The 25,569-nt window shown below is 34.5% G+C and overlaps 1 protein-coding gene across 14 annotated transcripts in view; it reads left to right on the top strand.

The window, feature by feature from the left end:
* Positions 1–25,569, top strand: part of TENM3 (teneurin transmembrane protein 3) — a 565,275-nt gene that overhangs the window by 499,781 nt on the left and 39,925 nt on the right. For 11 of the 14 annotated variants that reach the window (XM_039336655.1, XM_039336657.1, XM_039336656.1 and 8 more), the window contains 6 exons: positions 580–723; positions 3,653–3,902; positions 4,414–4,434; positions 11,016–11,248; positions 11,940–12,094; positions 14,078–14,952. In XM_039336655.1, the coding sequence (XP_039192589.1) occupies positions 580–723; positions 3,653–3,902; positions 4,414–4,434; positions 11,016–11,248; positions 11,940–12,094; positions 14,078–14,952 (1,678 nt within the window). The remainder of the gene's footprint in view (positions 1–579; positions 724–3,652; positions 3,903–4,413; positions 4,435–11,015; positions 11,249–11,939; positions 12,095–14,077; positions 14,953–25,569) is intronic. The other 3 variants (XM_039336658.1, XM_039336661.1, XM_039336659.1) reach the window with 2 other exon arrangements.

Below are 25,569 nucleotides of genomic sequence, written 5' to 3'. Positions count from 1 at the left end.
TTTAGGCCAGATGCTCCCAGCACAACCTACCTCGTAAAATTGTGGTAAAATAGCAGAGGAAGTGCTATATATGCTACCTTGAGCTCTGGAGGAAAAGTGGAATATAAATCTAGCAAATGAATTCCATAGTAACTTTTGCCATACAAAATATATTGGTTTTTATATAATATTTTTGTTACGCTTTTTATTGAAGTCAACAAATGAGAATAGTAATTGTGATCTTTGTATTTGTGAATCAGTAACTGTTACTTATTTATTGGATTCTGAATCAAGGATCAGTGACCTTTTCAAATGCCAGCCTTCGTGTCATATTTTAAAAGAATTCATTTAATTTTTTGAATTTAATTTCAAAATCTTTAATTTCAGAATTTGTGGGTACCACATTGCCAGCTTCTGTTTGGATTTATATTTTTCTACATTATATTGTTAGTGCTTTAATGGATATTTATTTAAATGTCAACATTTAAATTAATGAGATAAAATAGTAAAAGCCTCCAATGTTAAATGAAAATAAATTAATCATGACTATCAAACATTGCATTAGTTTATATAAAATAATTATTTTATTATTTATTTCAGTATCTGTTGGTTATGAATATGAATCTTGTTTGGATCTAACATTGTGGGAAAAACGGACAGCCATTCTACAAGGTTATGAACTGGATGCCTCCAACATGGGTGGATGGACACTTGACAAACACCATGTATTAGATGTTCAAAATGGTGAGTAGTATTAATCTTATAATGTTATGCAGTGCATATTAATTGAAAAGCACAAAACCCTGTTGGATTCCAAGTCTGAACATAATTGCACTTTTTTAAAAAAAAGTTTATAGGCATTCTCTTGGATAATATTGTTAGGTTTTCCAAAAATGTGATTAATTCATTATTATGAAACACAAAAACATAAATCATTTATATTCAGAAATTTACAATTCTCCTTTATTTTAAAATTCAAATTTTCAAGCATACTTTAACCCAGTGGTTCTCAACCTGTGGGTCGGGACCCCATTTGGGGTCGAATGACCATTTCACAGGGTCGCCAAACCATGCTGTCCGCCATTTTTTTCCCTTTTCCCTAGCTGTCCTACTCCCTCTTATTGGTGGCCACACCCATTTGGGGGTCACCACAACATGGGGAACTGTATTATGGGGTCACGGCATTAGAAAGGTTGAGAATCACTGCTTTAACCCACATAAACACCATGAAAATGTTTCCTTTTTCATAGTACATATGAAAATACCATATTGCTCTTTTCTGCCTCTCCAAATCAGTTAATTTCCATGCAAAATAGTCAGGTACATTTTCTTTGATCTGATTCTGTCTCTTCAAACATACTCAGTGCAATATATATAAACAAACAAATTGTGTGTGTGTGTGTGTGTGTATGAGAGAGAGAGAGAGAGAGAGAGAGAGAGAGAGAGAGAGAGAATAAGAGGTTGGTAAAGGAATATTTCCTCCTTAAGAAAATATCTCTGTAAGCACTAAAACTGAACACCAGCTTGATAGCAAATAATCAAAAAGAAATTGCTGATGAAGAATGAAGATTCTTCAATGGGGAAATAAGTAAACTATCGGCCCTTTCCCAAGAGATGGCCCCTTTTAAATGGGCCGTTAACCATGAAACAATATAAAAGAAAGGAGCTATCCAGTCAGTGTGGTAACTCATGTAAGGAAAAAGGAATTGATGGCCCCAAAATTATTCATATATACCGGTATGTTTATTTTATTATTTTTCTATTGAGTATATTCTGTTTGTAAATCAACTTCTGTGCTTAGAGATGTGCTTAGGAGGCAGTTGGCAAATAATGACTTTTGAAAGTGTAATTGAATAAATGAAGTGACTAGGATGAATGAACTGGAAAAATGTATTGGCTTAGAGCAAATATAGTGGCAGGTTTTTTATATGGATATCTTGAATAACTGCAATAGACTGATATTCATCTTTTCTTTGTTTATATTAAAAGAGAGATGTGAAGGAACAATTTTTTGGTGCAATGAGAAAATATGTAAATCAGATGGTATATTGCTAAGCTCTAGAAGAAATGATTAAATTTGTAGAACTCATGTATTTAAATGACATTGCAGGTTTCCTTATTGTCATAATGAATGTAATCATAGAAGTAAGGTTTCAGATTTCAGTAGTGCACTTTTTCTCTAAGTGCTTATGAGGAACTTAATTCCATGTACAGTAATGATACAGTCTACTGATAGGTAGGCAGGCAGGCAGGCAAGTAGATAGGGGGTGGATGGATGGATGGATGGATGGATAGATAGATAGATAGTATATGAAATATTTATCTAATGAAAATAAATTGGCTTGGATTGTGAAACCTCATAATAATATTTGAATGGTAATTATCATGAATTCTAATTTTAAATTTATACAGTCAGTGAAGCCAGTATTACTATACTGTACAAGATGACATGTACATTGCATGATTTAAGTTAGATTGAGATTTATAATGAAACAAATGTTACAATAATAGCTCACTGTTCTTGCAGCAGACTTAGATTGATACATTAATCTTGATAATAATGAGGAAAAAAGTCTGTCCAACAGACAGCATTACTTGTGAAAGTCTACATATGTACATATCTTTCTTTCCCACATTCCCTGTGAAGGTCATAAAAAATGATGCTAGCAAGATACTTTGTCTTTATCCAATGATTGTTGATGCCTTTGAGCAGAACTAGGTTTAAAGGGCAGATGGCCTGCAAAAGCATTTTTGTTGTGTTTGATATATGAGACTGTAACTGCAGATACATTATAAAACCAAACTCTGCAACCCAAAGTAAATTATTATAAAACCTTTTTGCAATGTGAAATTGAGGCTGTCAGAAAACTGCTCTACAATAATAATGTACTAATATAAGATTTTGATTCGTAACAGTACATCTATTTGTAGTTTATTCCAAGAAAAAAAAGAATGTGAAAACACTGCTCCAATCCAACATTCAGCCGAAACTAAAAGAAGACTAAACTAAAATCTGTATGGAAATGAATTCTGCAGTTCTCTCTCATATAGCAGACTGAAAAGCAGTTTATGCAAAGACACAGTCAACATACTAGCTCTCTGGAACAAAAGAAGACAAACATAATTTGGATTCTGTCCAGAAACAGAAGAGTATTGCTAACTGGGGTTACACGCACATAGCTCTTGTTCTTGGGCAGACTTGAGAACCAGCTGTACAGCAGCTGTTTGCATATGGTTCTGCTCCCATATTTGGCTTATTATACGTAACATTACAAGTCTAGATAGAAAATAATGTAGGAGCGATTCGTTATGGATTATCTGAAGATCCTTGTTTTTCTTATTACTGAACTAGCTGTAAATATGAATGGTTGAAAGGATTGAATGGAGGACAGGATATCTAACCATACATTGTTACACAGAGTTACAGTTGGAATTGAAAGTGCAATGTCCAGTGGGATTCGAAAACATTGTTTTCTGGCATGTGCTCACAATGCTTATGAACAAACTATTGGTGAATTTCATTGGTATGTGCTCAGATACACTATTCATATATCAACATCCGTGAAATGCAGTCACACTGTGAAATTTTAAGCTTACTATATTTAAAATGTATCTGGTTATAAAAAGTTATTACAAAGACAAAGGGGAATCATGTTTCTGTTTTTTTTATAAGGAATCCTGTATAAAGGCAATGGGGAAAATCAGTTTATCTCTCAGCAGCCACCAGTTGTCAGTAGTATAATGGGTAATGGCCGACGGCGCAGCATTTCTTGCCCAAGTTGCAATGGTCAAGCAGATGGCAATAAACTTCTGGCTCCAGTTGCCCTAGCTTGTGGAATTGATGGAAGTCTATATGTAGGAGATTTCAACTATGTTCGACGAATATTCCCATCTGGAAATGTAACAAGTGTACTTGAACTAAGGTATATTTTTCCCTAATTTTAAATACCTAATTTTTAGAATGCAGCTCTGATGACTCAGTAGTGTCTCTTTATCCATCAGAATATAAAAATATAAATGGTATCAAAATATTATTTTACTCACACAACTATAAAACCATTTAATATATCATAACCATTCAGGTGGCCATGCTAATGGAACTGCTGTATGTAAGGGCTACAGTGTTTGACTATCACTAAGTTTGGGTCTGGTTTTAGCCATGAAAGTTCACTGGGTGATTTTGAGTCAGTGTTTCTCGCTCAGCCCAAATGATTTCACAGGTTGGTTGTTATGGGGAAAAATTGGAGGATGGAGCATTGTGTATGCCACCTGGAGCACCCAGAAAAAAAGGCAGAATATAAATCTAACTAATAAATTAATACATAAAATTACGGCTAAATTCTTACTAGCAACCTTACCAATTTTTTGTTTCTTTTGACTTTTTCCTTCTAATACTGTTCTTTTTGCTCTTCCTTCTTTTGCCTACCCACCAAGAAATAAAGATTTTAGACATAGGTAAGCATTTTAAGCATGTTCATACATTTTGTAAAGGCTATTATTGGCTTTAAATGAGTAAATAAAGTACTACAAAAACTGCTTCAAACATTATTGCTTAAAACTATTCTGAGATAAATCTTAGTAAGTATAAGGTGAAAAATTGCTACTGTTCATTATTAATCAAATTATTTTCAAATCCCAGTTTAACCTGTTACATTTTAAAGTATGACTCCTTAGGAAAATGTAATGTTTAAAACAGATAAAACAATGCTTCATTATCTTTATGTATTTCTGATCTGTTTTTAAAGTATTGGCTATGTTTTATTTTAATGATCCACTAACTTTATCCTGCTACACCCCTCACCCATCTCAATGTCTTTTGGGTATCCACAGTACCATGCTACCTTTTTTTATGGAATCCAGTTACACATTTGACTGCTGGGCATTGGAGCTTGCAGTAATCCAGATACATAGTTGAGCATTGTATACTTATGTACAAACATATTTGGGTTTCAACAGAATAGAACAGAGGATGTTTCATCGCTGTGATGGAAAATCTGATATACAAAATTTAACCTTTGGCATCTCAAAGGTGTCAGAAGCTCTAACATTGGAATGGAATGGAACTGAGAACAGGAACAGAACAGAATAGAATAGAATAGCTTTATTTGGCCAAGTGTGGTTAGACATACAAGGAATTTGTCTACAGTGCAGAAGCTCTCAGTGTACATGTAAAGCAATAGAGTAATAATAATCATAACAATAATACCAATAAGAATAGGTAGTAAAGAAAAAGGATAATAATGCTACAGCCATACAAAAAGGGTAAATGTACATATGTACACAGTATTATACAATATTGTGAGAATTTGGTGTTCAGCAGAGTGATGGCATGAGGGAAAAAACTGTCTAGTTGTTTTGGCATATAGCGCCCTATAGAAGCATTTTGAGGGGAGGAATTGAAACAGTGTATGTCCAGGATGCTAGGGGTCTGCAGATATTTTCTCAGCCCTCTTCCTAACCAAGTTTTCTATGGAAGGCAGACTAGTTGCAGTTGTTCTTTCTGCAGTCCTAAATATCCTGTGGAGTCTGTACCTGTCCTGTTTGGTTGCTGTACCAAACTAGACAGTTATAGAAATAAAAATGACAAACTCAATAATTCCTCTGTAAAACTGTATCAGTAGGTCCTGAGGTAGTCCGAACTTCCTGAGTTGATGCAGGAAGAACATTCTTTGTTATGCTTTTTTAATGATGGTTCTAATTTTAGGTTTCCATTTCAAATTCTGACAGATTATAGACCCCAAAAACGTGAAGGACTCTACTGCTGATACTGTGCTGTCAGATATAGTAAGAGGTGGTAGAAAGGGCACCTCCTAAAATCCACTCTCATCTCTACAGTCTTAAGCATGTTGAGTTCCAGATTGTTTCGGCTGCACCACAGGGCCAGTTGTTCAATTTCCCATCTATATGTATACTTGTCACTGACTCAAATGAGACCATTGACTGTTGTATCATCTGCCAACCTCAGTACTTTAACAGAGGGATCCTTAGAGATGCAGTCATTGGTATATAGACAGAAAGGCAATAGAGAGAGCTCATAGACATTAGGGGCACCTGTGCTAATTGCCTGAATATTAGATGTAATTTTGCCTAGCTTCACCTGTTGCTTCCTATACATCAAAAAGCTAATAATCCACCCAGAAGTATGGACAGGCATAGCTAGCTGAATCAGTTTAGAATGAAGATTTTCTGGAATGATGATATTGATTGCCAAGCTGAAGTCTACAAAAAGGACCTGTGCATAGGTCTACAGGGATTCAAGATGTTGCAAGATACAGTGCAATGCCATGTTGACAGCATCATCTGCCAATTTATTTGTTCGGTAGGCAAACTGCAAGGAGTATAACAGAGGATCCATGTTGGTTTTCAAGTGGGCCAACACTAACCTCTCAAAGGACTTCATTACTACAGATGTCACAGCAACCAGTCTGTAGTCCTTTAGCTCACAGATAAAGGGTTCCTTAGGAACTGCGATGATAGTAGAGCATTTGAAGCAGAATAAAAAATAGTAGAGTTGGAAGGGATCATGTAGTCCAACCCCCTGCTAAAGAAGGAAACCCTGTAGCATTTCAGACAAACGGTTGTCTGATATCTTCTTAAAAACCTCCTGTGTTGGAGCACCCTAACTTCTGGAGGCAAGTCGTTTCACTGATAAGAAGGGACATAGCACATCTCCAGTGATTTATTAAAAATGCAGATGAAGATGGGGGCCAATTGTTCAGCACAGACTTTCAAGCAAGAAAGAGTTACTCCATCTGAGCCTGATACTTTTCCCATCATTTGTCTATGACAGTGGTGGCGAATCTATGGCACGAGTGCCAGAGGCGGCACTCAGAGCCATCTCTGTGGGCATATGCACCATCACCCCAGTCCTAGGCCTTCAGCTGGGTTTTATAAAACCTTTTCGCTTTAGGCCTGTGCAAAAAAAAAAAAAAAAAAAAAAAGGTTCAATCAATCAGTCAATTTCAACTTCTCGTGGGGGAAAAAAAAGATCTTGCAAAGTTGGAATTGATTGATTGAACTTTTTAATCTCATCCAGTCTGCCATTACCACCGCAGCCATGCCCACCCAATGGGCCACACCCAGCCAATGGGCCACACCCAGCCAATGGGCCACACCCAGCTGGCACCCGACAATGCATAAGTGGGTTTTGGGTTGCAGTTTGGGCACTCGGTCTCTAAAAGGTTTGCCATCACTAGTCTATGAAATAGACCTTGCACATCTTTTTCTAAGATCACCAGAGGTGAGAGGCCAGGAAGAGGATGAAGGATGGAGATAGGTGAAGAAAGATTGGCTACTGTTAGGGATGGGGAAGGTAGCGGTAAATGACAGTGATCTCTTTCAAACCTACAGTAAAACACATTCAAATCATCTGCCACTTGCTGATTCTCTTCAGTAAGGGAGGGAGATCTTATAGCTGTAGCCAATTATATTCTTCAGGCTTCTCCATACAGTTGCTGGTTTATTAGCTGAGAACTGGTTTCTCAGCTTTTCAGAGTAACTTCTCTTTGCTACCCTGATCTCCCTTGTTAATACATTCCTAGCCTGATAGAAGACTTTCCTTTGTTCCTAAAGGCTGATATGTTTTTAAATTTTCTGATTCAGATCAGAATGAGAATGGAACAGTACAAATAATATTTTCCTTGCTGGTATAATATAATTTATAAGTACAAATTGGAATAATGAGGGGAAAATATGATAAATTATTTCCAGGAAAGATATCATTGGCATGTGCCACAGTTGCTAAATAGGTTGTGCAATACAGAGAATAACACCTTCCCACTTCATCTTTATTGTCGGTCTTTTCAGGTCATTTTCATAATATAAAATCCTTATACCGATAGTTGTATTTTTTATGTTTTATTTATTTATTTATTTATCAAATTTATGTAGCTGCCCATCTCCCCAGAAGTGTCTCTGGACAGTGTACAACAACCAAACAAAACCATAATATAAAATTAGTCATTATAAAAACCATCATTATAAAAATATAGACAACTATTATTAATTTTAAAAAAACTTTAAAAAGTTAAGAGTATACAAACCACAAATGGAGAAAGAAGTATAGCAACCATTATCATCCATAACATGGGAAACATCTTGAGATGTCACCCAGTTCCTTGGGACTTCCGAGCCCGGCAATGTAACCCAGTTTTGACGGACATCTAGAAGATTAACAGGGATGGAAATAACCTAACTTTGGGATGGAGAATATTCCATAAGGCGAGTACCACAATACTGAAAGCTTGCTTCTTGGGACACGCCAAGAGTAATTCCCTAGCAGATGGGACCCACAGCATGCCTTTTCTGTCAGATCTGGTAGGACGAGCAAATATAAAATTGGGGAAAGATGATCCCTCAGATAAACCAGTCCATGTCATGAAGAACCTAAGTCAAAAACAGTATCTTGAATTGGACTTAGAAAGAAACTGGCAGCCCATGCAGCTTGTGGAGCAGAGGTGTGATGTGCTGTTCTGGGGACAAACAGAACTGCCCATGCCACTGCATTCTGGACCAGTTAAAGCTTTTGGATACTCTTCAAGGGCAGCCACCTGTAAAGCACATTACAGTAGTTCAATCTGGAAGTGACTAGGGCATGACCGATTGTGGGCTGAGCTTTCTGATCTAGAAATCTTCTTCTTTAACTGTAATTCATCTTGTTTCTCATGATTTTTTTCATTAATGACATATGCTTACAGTAAAAAATGTTTTGTATATGTAGCTTTGTAATATTTCTTGATGATATATTGTAATGTTCACACTTATTTTAAATTACAATCATACTCAGCTGTTCTCATTAGCCCTCATATTACATTTTCGGTTCTAAATTTCTACATCATCTACCTATTTGCTATTTTTTTAAAAAAGTATACATAGAAAATGACATAAACAGTAAAGCCCCAAATATACATATCAGCCTTTACTCCCTATGAAAGCAGAATAAGGAAGGAATCAAATCCATCTCCCTGAGGCATGTATTCTTGAAACTACTCCAGCCAAAAGCCTGTATCTCGAGATATGCACTACCCTGGTTTTAGTAGGTAGTAGATATAGCTGCTGTAATGAGCAGAGTCCAGGCAAGTCCCTCTAGAAAGACCACCTTGCTAAGTATATTGCCCTGAAGTTTTTTACATGTTGCAAATCAAAATCATTGCTTTATTTGCTCATCTAAATTGCACTGATCCAGTCACATTGTTCCTGTTGTTACATGGTTAGGGTAATGTTATTTACAAAAATAAAAGGATACATCAGCTATCTATCTACATTTCTGTCTCTGAATTTTATTTCTACACTTACATATTTTTCAGTATAGTAGTAGTAGTAGTAAATTCTTCTAGGGCTACACCAGTTCAGAATTTTGCTTTATCATACTGAAATACTCAGTATGTATGTTTTACTATACAAAAATATTCAATGAAGATAAACATGTAAATATTAGAGGAAAAACTACTTTTCTGTTTATTTTTTTTAAAGTCAGAATTAAATCGTTTGGATCTCACTTTCTATCTAACATGTTATAATGATATACACAGGTTTCCCATTTCTCGAGCCATAAAATGCTACAAAAGATAGCCTCTGTTAAAATATATATACCTTGAGTTGCTCTCTCTCACCTTAAAAATAACAGTATTTGGATTCATATGTGTTCACTTTGTTTTGCCATGTTTTTCCTAGTATAACAAAACTAAGTCAAATTCCATTATTTTGTGCAAGTTAAATATTCTTTGATTTAAATTTAGATTTGTTCTCCAACCAAACTCTGTAAAATTATTATCCAAAGCTGAATTTCATTATCTAATGAAAGCTTTTATTTGTCTTTAGACAACCTAAGCACATTAGTGAAAAGATATGCATGAAAAGGCATACATTTGATCCATTATATTATTTACTATAACCATCATTATTTTATCTTAAAGAATTTTCAAAAACTATTTTCCAATTTCCAGTTGCATTAATCAAATTTTACCAGTGACTTAAAATGATTATATTTTCCATCCAGATTTCTGTGCCTATTAAAATTACATATTAATAATTATTCAAAACTTGTCCCTACTTTAAAATATAATTTATTCACAACTTGTTTATGTTAACCTCTGACACTCTTTGCCAGCAATATTAATGCAATGTGTTATTCTAAAACTGTTATATTTATATTTATGAAATACTAAGTAGTATTTTTTTGTGAACATATGCTCCAATATCACCTAATCTATTGGATAGATGTTAGTAGCACATTTGCAAATAAATTGGACATTGATATGACGGATAACTAGGATTTTGTGTATTAGTAGTCAGTCTAATATTATCAGCTGTATATTCATTCTTTTATGCCATAACTTAGATATATTATTATTGATGCAATTAGTTAAGTTTTTAGATTGTATTTTTGAGCAGCAGATATATTCAATAAAGTTATTTACTCATTAGGAAAGAAAACTTTTTCTCCAAAATTTATTTAGCTTTGAAGAAGCTAAAAAACTGTATATTCTTTTATTTCATAGGAAAACACGGTGGCATATTTAGAGGTTTTTAAAATGCTGTGATATTTTGAAAAAAGCTGGATCTATTCACAAATATGCTGTCTAATATATGAAATCATGCTCAGTGATAAAATGATGCTTGTTGATCAGAAGAAAACACAATATATTATTTATCAGTAATATGGGTCGTGTATTCAAATGGCTTAGATTTATGAGAAAACTTTAAGAACAAAGGAGCAATCTAAGTGAAGAAATCCAAATATAATTATGTGAAACTAACATTTAAAATATGTTACAGATGCAGATGTCTCAGAATTATATAATTAGACCAATCATTCTCAAAATGTAGTCTTTGCCAAGTCAATTATTTTAAAAATTTTCTATTTTCTGATAAATGTCAATAGATATAGCCCATATAAAACAAAGCTTTTTGGAGTCTCAATTGTTTTTTAGAATGTAAAGGGATACTAAATGCTCAAGAACCGCTGAATTAGGCAAACAAAAAAAGTGACATAGGATTATAATTATACTAAAAAAAACTTGTTTTCCTTTTTACAGCAGTAATCCAGCTCATAAATACTATCTTGCAACTGATCCAGTCACAGGAGAATTGTATGTTTCTGATACAAATACAAGACGGATCTATCGTCCAAAATTACTTACAGGAACAAAAGACCTGACAAAAAATGCTGATGTAATAGCAGGGACTGGAGAACAGTGCCTTCCATTTGATGAAGCAAGATGTGGCGATGGTGGCAAGGCTGTAGAAGCTACTCTGATGAGTCCCAAAGGTGGAGGAAATTGAAAATTTATGCAGAGAAAAATGTGCAATATTAGTCAGCACACATGATAACATTTAATACTGTCTAGTTGTTTATTCAATCCTGTACTTATATCTTGTTTTCTGAATGGAAGAACCTTGCAAAAGTAAAGTTGCAAAAATGAAGTCTTTGATTTTCTATCATTGATAATTTATCTTTCATTATCATGCATTATGAATATTTTTACCTTCTATCAGGGATGTCCATGGAAACCTGGAATGATACCTAAAAGATAGCATGCATATGATGACATAATCATGCAAAAACCACAATTACATGCTTGCATCATAATCTGTGTTGCAAGTATGTAAATCATGTCAATTGCATGATTGCATCATTATGCATATGTCATCATTTGTTCATCTGTGGTCATGTATGCATGCTATAAAGATTTTGTATCCAGGGAATCATGAAGGGTTCAGTCTATACTTATACACAATGCTTAACAAACTGCAACGAACAATGCTTTATTTTCATATGTGATATGCCAGCATACTAGAAACATCTGGTTAGAACCCAATTCTATTAATTTCTTAGAGTCATTCTTGGTGTTTCATGAAAGACGTAAAAAGCAGTGTATAAATAGAACAGGAAAAACGTTGATTGTTATAATTTGAAAGAAAATCATATAGTATATGTTTGTTTGTTTGTTTTACTGAAGGAGTGACAGTAGATAAGAATGGATTAATCTATTTTGTTGATGGAACTATGATCAGGAAAGTGGACCAAAATGGAATAATATCAACATTACTTGGTTCAAATGATCTGACTTCCGCGCGACCATTAACATGTGACACCAGTATGCATATCAGCCAGGTATTTATTTATTTATTTATTTATTTATTTTATTTATTTACAGTATTTATATGCCGCCCAATCCCAAAGGACTCAGGGCGGCGTACAAAGTTAAAAACAATGATAAAACAGTAAAATAAAGCAGTCATACCACAGTCATACCGCGAGTCCGATCATATCCCGGCCCCCCCGGGGACATCAGCCCCAGGCCTGCTGGAACAGGAGGGTTTTAACAGCCTTCTTAAAGGCCGGCAGGGTGGGAGTTGTTCGAACCTCGGGGGGAAGTTGATTCCACCAGGTCGGAGCCACCACAGAAAAGGCCTTTCCCCGAGGGCCCGGCAGCCGACACTGTCTGGCCGACGGGACCCGAAGGAGGCCCACTCTATGGGACCTCACCGGTCTCTGGGAACTATGTGGCAGAATGCGGTCCTGTAAGTAACCTGGCCCTATGCCATGAAGGGCTTTAAAGGTGATAACCAACACCTTGAATTGCGTCCGGAGACCCACAGGAAGCCAGTGCAGCTCGCGGAGGATAGGTGACACGTGGGCGTACCTCGGCGCGCCCACAATCGCTCTCGCGGCTGCGTTTATTTTTAATAAAGTTCTTTAATAAAGAACTCTTTTTTCTTTTGAGATAAGTCATTTTCCCCTGAAACAGTCTGTACAGTATAATTCACCAATAATAAGATCAGCATGTTCTTTGTCAATCCACTAATCAAAAAAATAAATACAGGTCTCAATGAATAGATTATTCATTCATCCAGGTCTAATCTATTCATTCACATGTCTTTCAAGCAAACAAAACTCCTGGCAGGAGACAAGGAAAAAATGAGTTTTTTAAATTTTTATGTTATGGAATTTTCTTATACTTGTAGTAAACGTCTAATTTGTTTATGCCTTCTGTCTGTAAATTCTAGACAATTAAAAAACTCAGCAATAAATTTTGTGTTAAGATATTGATAGTTATTTCAACTTTGATCACTTCTTAAAATAAAATTTACTGTCTTATACAAGAATATTGTGTTGAATTTAATGCCCCTGGAAACAACCTTTAATTAAATTATTTATTATTTAATTTACAAAATGTAAATCATCAAAGTAAAACAATTATAAAAACCAAGATTTTATACCCTTTATAGCATCATTTTAGAAACAATTGAGAAAAAAAATCTTCAAGGTAGATTATAACAAATATTGCACATGTATTGACATATATTAGAAAATTACAAGACTCAGATGCATTTCGTACAAACATTTACTCATTATTCTAGTGTACTACAAGCATTTCTTTCTTTCTTATTTGCTTGCTTGCTGCTTCTTTACTGTGCTATAGTGGGTCAAAAGCTAATGTAGAAATCAGAACTGTATACCCAAAAGCAATTTAACACATGACCAAAATCAGGAAAGACTACCAAACCTCATAAATCCATATGTTTATCAAAACCTCTTCTTGTCTGTGCATAGCTCAGATGTGGCACCTCCTAATCAGAACTGTGATTGCAACTTTCCAAGAGATTTTGCTAGACTGGTGTTTTAATAAAAGGCTCACAAATTGATATAATTTTAAATATTGCCTTTTTCAATAGAGTTTCTCTAGAAATTTTCTTTGCATTGCTGGGTTTGTAGAGAGACAAGCTCTTAATATTGTATGGGAGTCAGACCTGAAGGCCCCATTTGTTTCCACAGAACCCCATTTAAACAAATTTATCATTAACTTTATTAATTATAAGCTTATTTTTTTAATTCATTCATACAAGTTCAGCCTCTAAAATCAAATGACATTGTTTCCAGACTGTTCATTATTTTTAATTTAATTGTTTTCATCTAAGTTCAGTCATTTAAATTGTTGAATAACACCATTCTCTGTAATTCTGTGCAATTAAAAGAAAACAGACAAGTATTCCAAAAGTAGCAACTAGAGCTATTTTAAAGTTCATCCAGAAACTTTATTTGGTTAAAGCCAGGTTAACTAATGTGTTAATAAATTGTTCTTGTTTTGATAAGGTACGTCTGGAGTGGCCAACAGATTTAGCTATTAACCCAATGGATAACTCCATATATGTGCTGGATAACAACGTAGTGCTTCAGATTACAGAAAATCGGCAAGTCCGTATAGCTGCTGGAAGGCCAATGCATTGCCAGGTTCCTGGAGTGGAATATACAGTGGGAAAACATGCAGTGCAAACTACCTTAGAATCAGCCACCGCTATTGCTTTATCCTATAATGGGGTGCTTTACATTACAGAAACAGATGAAAAAAAAATAAATAGAATAAGACAAGTAACAACTGATGGAGAAATTTCACTAGTTGCTGGAATACCTTCTGAATGTGATTGCAAAAATGATGTTAACTGTGACTGCTATCAAAATGGCGATGGCTATGCTAAAGATGCCAAACTCAGTGCCCCTTCTTCCTTAGCTGTATCACCCGATGGAACACTGTATATTGCAGATCTTGGAAATATTCGAATAAGAGCTGTGTCAAAGAACAAACCATTGCTGAATTCCATGAACTTTTATGAAGTTGCCTCTCCAACTGATCAGGAGCTCTATATCTTTGACGTCAATGGAACTCATCAGTACACAATGAGTTTAGTCACAGGAGATTATCTGTACAATTTTAGCTACAGTAATGACAATGATATAACTGCAGTTACTGACAGCAATGGAAATACCCTTCGTATTAGGCGTGATCCCAATCGGATGCCAGTAAGGGTAGTATCTCCTGACAATCAAGTCATCTGGTTAACCATAGGAACCAACGGTTGCTTAAAAAATATGATAGCACAAGGACAGGAACTAGTCTTGTTTACATATCATGGCAATAGTGGACTCCTAGCAACTAGAAGTGATGAAATTGGATGGACAACATTTTTTGAGTAAGTATAAGTTTATTGTATACCCTTTTGAAACATGCACAGGTTGGTGTAATTGAAATTTGATGTATATTAATAAGACTAATAAAGCAACTATTAGAAGAGGAATTGTGCACACAAAACAGAATACATGATCTACCTGATAAGAAATCCAGATTAATGCGGTAACCAAAGCTGATAGCCAAACTAGGTTAGCCAATCCCATTTGGGTAATATAGAAAAACAGCTAGCCAGTATTAAGTTATTTTTTTTTTTTTTTTTTTTATTGAAATTTTTTACATTTTACAAAAACAAATCCCCTTCCCATACCCCCCCCTACCTCACCCCCCCCCCCTTCCCAACCTCCCAAACCCTCCCCTGGACTTCCCAGAGCTGAGTACAGGCTTAATTAAAAAAAAAAAAAAACTTAAAACACTTTTAAAACCTAAACAAATTTAAATACAATCATCATTCTATATAAGCTCCCTCCAAAAACACAAATTTAAACATTACTTTCTTTGAATATCTATATCTATAATATAAAATCTAATTTCTCCCTCTTTCTTTGTCCTAAAACGAAAAAATAAACATACAAATCTTTGTTATACCATTAAAGCTAAATACTCTTAAAGAACTTAAAGTAAGTACATATTTCCTTCAATCTTCATAATCTTCTCTCCTATCCAAAAAGAAGAAAAAAAAAAAACAAAAAACAAAAAACAAAAACTTAAAAAACCTATAAGTCCTAAACAAATCTAAGCACATTTAATTAAACAAATTATTTTGTCTTAAAAATATTAATAATAATATTTAAAAACTAAAAACACTTTTAAATCCTAAACAAATCTAAATACAATCATCACTCTATATAAACTCCCTCCAAAACCACAAATTTTTAAAATTTAAAACATTAGAATCCACTCACTAAAATAAGCAAATTATAATCCCTTCAAAATAAACAATATTATCATTAAAGGTTCAAAACTTAAAACAACAAAGTTAATAAACACATTAAACATTTCAATCTTCACCAATAACTAATTCCATCCGTAAAAAACTACATCCTTATCAATCTCAATTATATTAGTATTATTAATTATTCACATTCCAGTTTTTTCCATTCTCCATTCTTCCATTCTTCCATTTCCCTTCTCCATTCTTGTATCAAACTCGTAAGAAATGCTGCAAGTTCTGCCTTAGGAGACTGCTCCAAAATTCCTGAATCTCCCATCGACTCCGAAGCCAATAAGGGTTCCTTAAATTCCTCCTTGTATTGATCTTTACAATTGTAAGTTGTACAAGTTATCCTCTGCCCGTTCCTCTCTTGTTGATGCCCCTCAGACTGAGATTTCCCAGTTTCCATTTCAGGCAACAATTCCACCCTTAAAGATTGCTCCAAAGACTTTGTAGGTCTAACATCTCCCAGAGATTCAGAAACCACTAAATATGAAACTTCCTTAACCTTCTTCTGTTGCTGCTTTTCTTTGGGATTATATACTGCACAAGTTGTCTTCTGCTCCTCAACCTGGACTTGTTGAGGCCTCTCACACAAAGATTCTCCAGTTTTCATAAATATAGGCTCTTCAAACTGTGATTCTACATTCTTTTCTTCCAAAGCTTTAAACTTAATTGATGGCGATGCACATACCCCCAGGACCGAAGTATAAAAATCTTTTGCTTGAGAAACAGTATTAAGTCTATAACATGTCCCCAGGTAATTCACCACCATTCCAATCGGAACATCCCATCTGAATGAAATTTTTCTCTTTTTAAGTTCATTTGCTAAAAAAGCAAACTCCTTTCTTCTTCTTAAAATTTTAGATGGGATCTCTTTAAAAATTATAACATCTTGTGAAGCAATTTGAAATCTCTTCTTATAATAGGCTTGCACAATTTCATTGCGTAAAGATCTTTTACCAAAGTAAATTACCACATCTCTTGGCAGATTCTTCTGTGCTGCCACCACAGAGTTAACCCTAAATAATTTTTCAATTTCATTAAGTATTCCCTCTTTTTCTTTATTCAAAATCAATGCAAAGTCCTTTGCAACCATCTCCTTCAGATCTCCTTGCAAAGACTCTCCCAGGCCTCTAATTCTTAAGGCATATTCCATTTGTCCATATTGAAGCATAAGAATCTCATTTTCCATTTCTTTTTCCATACTTTCAATTTTCCCCTCCATTATGTCCACTTTTTCAGCTACCTCTTCCACATGGGAGTTCACCTTTTCAAGAACAGAAGCAACACCTTCTAAAGCCAAAACAAAATCTTGTCTCAAGATCTTATTGTTTTCCTCTAAAATCTTTTTCATTTCTGCCCTAATTTGAATTATAACATCTCCCATCATGTCTTGCAAGTCCTTCATAGTTATTAGCTGACCCCCAGAAGAGGGTGAAACTGTTGATTTAGAAACTGTAGAAATCCCTGGACGCTTTGGAGCCATCTTAAAGAAAAACCTTTAGTCCTTCTTAAGCAATTATAAAAATTCCTTCAAAAATCATAACTCCCTCCAAAGAAGGTCATTATAATAAAAAGAAAAAAGGGAAAAAAAGGAAGAGAAAAAGAATTAAAAAAAAGTTTTACTCCTTCTTAAAAATTACAAAAAATTAAGCAGAAAAAAAGTCCTTCAAAAAAGGGTCATTACAATAAAAAAAAAAGGGGAGTTCAAAGGAAAAAAAAAGGGAGAAGGAAAAAAAAAAAAATTAAATAAAAAAAGTCCGTTCCAAAAAAAATACTTAGAGATACCAAAAACAACCATTCCAATCATAAGGAAATAAAAAGAGAAAGGGAAAGGAAAGAAAGAAAAACACCAAAAAGCCTGCCGGTCAGCATTCTAACTTCCAGAAAAAAAAACACCGAGGAGTTTGCCGATCGCCATTTTACTTTCCCTTTCAACAAAGAAAAAAAATAAAAAGAGAGAATAAAAATAGAAACAAATCTTAAAACTTAAAATCCAAATAAGTCAAAGAAAGCAAAAACTAAATCCTCTACTCAGCTCTGTCCATTTAAAAAAAAAAACTCACCAGTTCTCTTTAAGCACGGAGGTGTTTGCGGCGGCTCGTTTTGTCCCTGAGGACAAAAACAGCTGGGAAGCGGAGACAAGTCTGAACTCCGTGGGAGCACTCCTTTCACCCCCCCCAAAAAAAAACTTGGGGGGTGCGAAAGAGGCTCTACCACTATTCAGACACTCTCTACCCCCCCCCTTTGCCCGGGAGGGGGATTTTGAACCGCTGAACAGCTGATATCTGCTGTTCATAGCGGTTCTTACACTTACCCAGGAGGACGGCTACAAAGTAGCCGCCATCACGCACGCAAAATCCACCGGAAGTCCGTATTAAGTTATTTTGGCATGTAGTGCTGGGGTAGAAAGTATGAAAATAAGGGGTTTTTTTTTTTTGCTCTGGTGTGTTGAGCAGCTGCCCATAATTGTTTGCACTGGTTCTGAGAAAGTTCTTTTCCTCAGCAAAATGTCAGCATCTGTTTTCTCAATTATTCTATACGTGTTCTTATGAAAAGCAATTCAGATTATTCAGAACTCTGCTGGATTAGGTCCCAGATCCATCTAATCCAGCATGGATTAGATTCATGTATCATTTCCATTTATAGCTAACCAAACATCACCTAGGAAACATAGTCAGATTCTGAATGGAACAGCATCTCTTTCTGTGTACCTCAGAAAAGTGCTATGACTTATAACTAACAATAGCTGTCAAAAGATTGTTGCATCAATATAATGTTCCTAATGCAAGACTAGCAGAAGAGACATAAACCTAAATGGCCAGTCTGAAAAGTAATAAGGGAAATAACTTAGATTTAAACATTGCTAGGCAGCAATAAAAAAAAGAGACAGGAATGGAAGTTGGTTTTTAAATTGATACAGTACAAGATGTGAAAGAAGAACATAGAATAAGAATGAAAACATTCAAAAGACAATAGAAGAAATTTAAAGGGCAGAAGAAGAATGTGCTATAATCGTAAAATACGAAATTAGGTGAGTTGAAACATTAAACCAACCATTTAAATAGATTAGGGAATTGAATAAGCACTAATGGAGATATTTAAAAGCATATTGCCAACCCTATGTTAATTTAAAGAAATCAAAGAAACTTTCCACTATAGCCACCTACAAGCATCTCAAAAGTTCTCTGTTTTTGTTCTAAACAATATGACATACTATATACGGGAAAGAAATAACTGGATTCATTTCTTTCATGCACTTTACTATGCAGTGCAGGGTGAGTCCTATAATTGCTTTTAACATGCAACTTCTCCTATTATTCAAAAAGACCATTTGACTGTCAGATCAACTTTTATAGGCATGATAATAGAAAATTTATCTTGGAATCCAAATATAGTTTTTATTTTGTTATAAGAAGCCATCGAGACATTCCTATTATTCAGACATGTAGCTTCTTTCCAGAAAACAATTGAAGTATGAGTTTATTATGTAAATCAGTTAAACATCCTTTTCAATAGATGTATAAGGACTGGTATTTTTTAAAAAATGCATTTAGACATCCACCTGTTTAAATAACATGAAATCTTAATATTATTTTGTGGTAAAAAGGTATATTCTGAAGCTAAATATAAAATTAAGTCAAAATACATGGGAAAGTATGTCTAGATCAAAATAAAAATAAAATTTTGCTTTGATCCTACTTCACAAATCACATAAGCAAACCACATTCTCTTTTATTTTTACTTTTTTCTTTTACACAGTATGTGCTGCCCAATCCATTTGTGGCTCTTGGCAGCTTACAAACAGTGATATAAAAGCCAAGGTAAAAGCCATTAAAGCCCACTTAAGAAGGCCTTAAAAATTTTAAAGAACTTTTTAGAACACTAGGATATCTCAGTAAAATATGTTAAGCCCCTTCCAGAATTATAACAATTACTATAGCAAATTGTTCTCACAATAGAAAAAAACAGAATTAGCAAAAAGTATTGGACAAGCTATATAGGAATTAGCAGTTCTTTGAGTAACCTGGGCCCAAGCTATATAAGATTTTATACACCATTCTGAGCACACTGACTTGAGCTCATGAAGCAATTGTTAACTAGTACAGATAGTTTCTTATTTCTTACAAGTACCATACATCATCCATATTATTGCATTATGGAGCAATTGGAGCTTCAAAACTATTTTATAATGCCATTTCAAAAAAGCACTTTGTAAATTCTATCCCTCCAGGAGGAGCCTACCTAATATATCAGCCAGTGCTGGTAAAAGGTCCATCTTGCCACTAACATAATATGGCTTTCCAGTATCTACAGTATACAGTATAGGACCCAAGAGGACCTAGAAACTATACATCTCATCCTTATGAAGTCTAGCCCCAAGAAAGGAAGCACTTGTACCTTATCTAAATTCTGGTTTGACTTGTTTACCCACATTTAGCCCTTTACAGTTTAGTGGCATGCAGAAGATCTCTAAGCATATAATCCAAGTTCACAGAAAAATAGAGGTATAGACAGATATACAGCAATCTTCACCCATGCTAAGCTGATGTAACTTATTCCACATCAGAATGCAGGGCTACTTGGGAAGAGTTCTCGATGTTTCTAAAAACAATAATCTCTTGCATGAAATTCCACTGTTTGTTGATTTGGGAGGGGTTTTTTTTCTTTCAGTCTAATTCTACCAACACTGCCATATGTTGAAGGAATATAATTTTGTCACCGTCATTGTCTTAAGTTTGGAAATGGAAGAAATGTCACCTGTGCTAGGGGCCTGGCTGTTTGGGATTCTAGTAGAGAACTGTGCCCATATTCAAATGTTGTGGAGAGCAACCAGCTGAGTAGATGGGATACAATTATGTTGAGGAGATTCTTATGCATGCATCTCCCTTTACACAAATTTTATGATTTAGTCATTATCTGGACCATAGTCTTAATTATTTTTTATTTCCTCTTTTCTTTTAATTTTATTTTTATTCATGTTTAGGTGCTTATTTTTATTGTTTTATTATTAGCCATTGTTGAAAATAAAAAGTACAAAAATAAAATATAGATTTATGTTCATTGCAAATTAGATTCATGATCAGCTATTTGAAAGGGAAACTTTCTAACTAAGTATGTATCAGTCACATTAAAACTAATTCATATTTTATTTCCAGTGAAAAATCTTAAACTGCAGGAAGTCCTTCCCATGACAAGAAAAGATTAGACCCTTTCATTAAACATGCTGTCTTACTGATTATACAATTTCAGAAACACTGGGATGCCATAGTAAAATACACCATATTTTCTTCCAACAGGGGGGCAAGGTAAACATAGCAAGACTCTTAGTAGATTAAGTTTTGTGTCCTCAGCAGTAACATTTGAACTGACATTTAAATTAGTTAACTGAGTTGCAGAAGGACCCAACTCTATTTCCTGATGGATGAATTCTATTCTGAAATAAGGAATTCCTGGCAGACAATTCAGACTCTCCCTTCATACAATCTAGTCCCTGTATTAACCCCCAAATTGTCGTAATGAAAGAAAAGTAACATTACCATGGAAATAATCTGCAGAACCATCCCTTTCAATATATCATAGCAACATGCCAAAGGGAATTGTAAAGTCCTCAGGGGTTTAAATATATTTTTGCCTCTGGTCTGAGATAGTGTAGATTCCCCCTCCCCCCCACACAGTATTTAGGGAACATTTTAAATAATTCAGCTAAATATCTTAGCTCATTTCATTGTTCAAAATGTTGGAGAAACTAGTAGGATCATAGTAGTATATACAGTATACTTAGAATTCTTGATTAGTGAAGAATGTTATGAGAGATTTGCATTTGATTGGTAATTTTCAATAGCTTGATAGTAAATAAAATTTCCAGCACCAATAATGCAAATAAAAAGTGTCAGATTGGTGTAATGGTTGTCATCAGAGTGGAAACCGTGAGACTGAGTTCTGGTCCCATCCTAGCCATTTGGGTGATCCTGGGTCACTTCCTCTCAGCCTTAAGGAAGGAGGCATTGGCAAGCCACTTCTGAGAAACTTTGCCAAGAAAACTCAGGGACTTATCCAGGTAGTTGCAAAAAGCTTACTTAAAGGAACAAAAAAAAACCTCTGTTCAAAATAATACTCCTACCTTACTAGTTCTGAGGCAATAAATACAAAAAATATTCACGTCTCCGCTAATTGCAGATGCTATGGCACAAAATATTTTTTCAAATAGGCAAGGAAGTAGGTAACCCTTGTTCATGCTCATATTAGAATATTTGCCATTTAGAATAAATCATTACATCAATATGCACCATGTGATTGCAAATACCTATTTAAAATATGCAAATATGAAAAGCTAACTAGTAGCTTTTAAAACATAAGATGATTGTTATGATTTAATTCAGGTTCATTTTGTTATATTGCTATGGCTGTGTTATACAACACATTTAGCTTGGTTTTATTCAACTCATTTTTCTTAGTTTTCACATTACAGTACATTAAAACATATACTAACCACATGAGCGGGTTCACATATTACAAAACTGACCAAGCTTTTCAAATTTATATGAATATAGCCACAGATTTTGCAACATACCTGCTTGAGCATGTTGTCTGAGTGTCTAATTATTTTTTGCCACAGAAATATTTCTGACCCAGAAATGTATGTATATAGTAGCAGTCTGTGATATTTTTTTCCTGAATTCTATTAAATCAAAAGTAGAAATCTAGGTCACCAAGGAAAACTGACTCAGAGTAGATTAACATTTGGATTATGAGAAAATACCAGGGGTAAATCTAAAGCTAGATTAGGTCACTGGACGAACACTGCAGAACAGGAGAAGTAAAACATTCCTGTGTTGGTGCCAAAATATGTCAGTTTTGACCAGGAATCATCCCCGGAGTTGAGTTTTATACAAAAGGGTTTTTCTCCCTATAAAAACAAATACTAAAATTATCAATTAGCAAATAAGTATTATTTCCTTTGTGTTTCTAAAGCCTGGTCATCTTGCAAGTCATTTAACATTACAATTAAACATTTAAAAAGCTGTTTAATTGTCTGCTGCAAGATCAGGTGAATACTGTATTGTCATCCAGTCCTGATTATTCTCTCAGTTGCTAAATATTTCTGTAATTATATATTGGATTCCAAAGCAAGTCAAGTTTTGCATGCTAAATAACCCATTACATCTCTAACAAAAACCTTCCACATTTTTTTGGCTCACAGATTATTCAAATATGTAATTTCTCTGATATGTGCATGACAGTTTGAGGGAAGATTTTATTTTAATTGTGTTTTGAGAGCTGTATCAAGAGTAAACTGTGAAATCCCATAATGAAATAATGTTTGATCTTTCTGACCGATATCTACTATTTTATAAATACAATTATTTCTGTATTCTTATTGCTGTAGTTACATTACCTTGAATTTAGTGAAGCAGAAATGAAATGGACTGAACAAATAATTTTAATCCATTGCATAGCCCCAGATTAATCATATTGAGTACATAAATAAAACAAAAGACATGTATCTGACAAATTAAAAATCATACACTATCACAAATTATTAAAAAATATAGGGCAAATGAATTCATTTTCATAATCAGTAGTAATTGTTGTATTGAGATTACAATACAGACAAATACAGACTACCATACATTCTACTGACAGCATGGAAAAAAAGCCATATTGATAACAGCTATTAATATCTACTTTTTCTATTGCAATGAAAATATTTTGTTTCTTCCTGTATATTTGAAGAACAACAGAAACTGCTGTTACAATTCTGGTAGAACTAGATTGTGTGTATCTCCTTCAGGTCATGTCATTTGTTTTTTTTTTAAACATCCCTCTCAATTGATCTAGTACTGCAACCTAGAGATACCTGCTATAAGCCAGGACTGATGTAAACCATACAAATGTCCAGTGCTATATTTATTCCAACTTTGTACGTATAATTCAGCACTTGTGATTTAAGGATCTGGACAAGAGAATTGAAACCATATGTCAGACTCCATGTAACTGACAAATAATCAAACAGCAGACAGATTTCAGAAGAGTAACTTTAGTGATAATCAAGGATAAAAACATAATTTTAAAATGATAAGATTAAATTCCCATCCACATATGTATGGAGAGTCAAGTAAGGTTCAGTCTCTTTGAAACAGTTTCTTCAACAACTCCTAAATCTAGCCTGAATTTCTTCTCACGTATGCTAGACCAGGGGTCTCCACCCCCTGGCCACGGACTAGCGTTTGGCTCACCAGGAATCAAGCTGTGTAAGCAAGTGAAGCCCCATTCACGCATACGTGGGATCCAGGCAACACGCAATACCACGCCTCCCTGGTCCACAGAAAAACTGCCCTCCATGGAGCCAGTCCCTGGCACCCAAAAGGTTAGGTGCTGCTAAGCTAGATTTTTCTTTCCCTGCTTCTTTCCCAATCTTTAATAGCTAATTTGATAGAGAGAAGAAATCTCTTAGTGTATTCTGATAGGGCAAATATATACAGGTGTAAAGGGTGCCAGAGATTCCAAAGGTATAGAAGTTGTGTACACTTAGTAAAAAATCTGCATTCCTTTTCCCAGTTTGCCAGTTAGAACCATTGTCACAGTGAAATACCCTGTAGCTGATAAAATAAAAATTGAATTAATGGAGTGGACTTTAGATGATGATACTTTTAAATCTCACCACAACTTGAGTTTATTTTGCATATTCAGCATTATACAGCTAATTTAGCTAATTAAAGAGCTAAAAGGCTTATCTAGTGTTAACATATTCTCTGCCAGATAGGATGGAAATATACTGACTGCCAATTTGCTATAACGCCAGGTTCTAAGTGCTTTTGTTGACATATAACCGCTACATGGGCCAGGATTTTATTCAGTTGATGGATCCCATCCTTTCCATAGCAGATAGGAATGCAATATCCAATAAAAATATCTTGCCAGTGACGTGTTATATATCAATCCATAACAACATTTTCTAAAGAGACAGAGAGCTTCCTCCATGACTTTCTGGCTTGTAAACATTTGGCATTAACTGAAAACCATTAATTGAATTGACGCTGCTGAATATCTTCGTACGCCTGCTGTCTGTTTTTAAAGTGTTGCAGTTTTATGGTTTAAGAAGTTTAAATTTAGAGTTTTGATCCCATTTGTGCGTCTTCTTTAAGGTTGTAAGGGCTGTGATGAAAAGCTGATAATAGATCTTTATGCTGACTTTGATGTTAACAAATGAAAACATTGTGTCCATACAACAAGCAGAGTATATACACTTACATACTAAATTATCTTTGAAGTTTTGATTGTAACATAGCTAAACACACAAAAAATGTAAAAGATATTGTGATTTCCTTAAAACCTTTTATTTGTTATTTTACCTACAAATACACAATCACACTAAAGACGTTAGGAAAGCCCTGTGTTGATCCCAAATATAAAGTTACAATAATACAAACCTTCAGAGTGCCTAATTAAATTTAACATATATTTAGAACATCTCAATATACACTGTGAGGGAACTCTTAGCTCCTGGCTTGTAAGAGATAAGTAAATGTTATTATCTAGAGAAAGAAGACATCATTATTTTCAAAATCAACAAAGTGAAGTGAACTTCAAAAAGTACCTTTAAAAACTGCTTATTAAAGTATTCCTGGAAATGTATTGTGCTTGACATATTTTGAGGAAAATAATGTAACCCTGAATGAA

Source organism: Crotalus tigris, unplaced genomic scaffold (genome assembly GCF_016545835.1).
Source record: "Crotalus tigris isolate CLP2741 ecotype Arizona unplaced genomic scaffold, ASM1654583v1 scf7180000017666.379230911805:20528666, whole genome shotgun sequence".
NCBI classification, from domain to species: Eukaryota; Metazoa; Chordata; class Lepidosauria; order Squamata; family Viperidae; genus Crotalus; species Crotalus tigris.
This window is presented reverse-complemented; position numbering and strand designations above follow the sequence as displayed.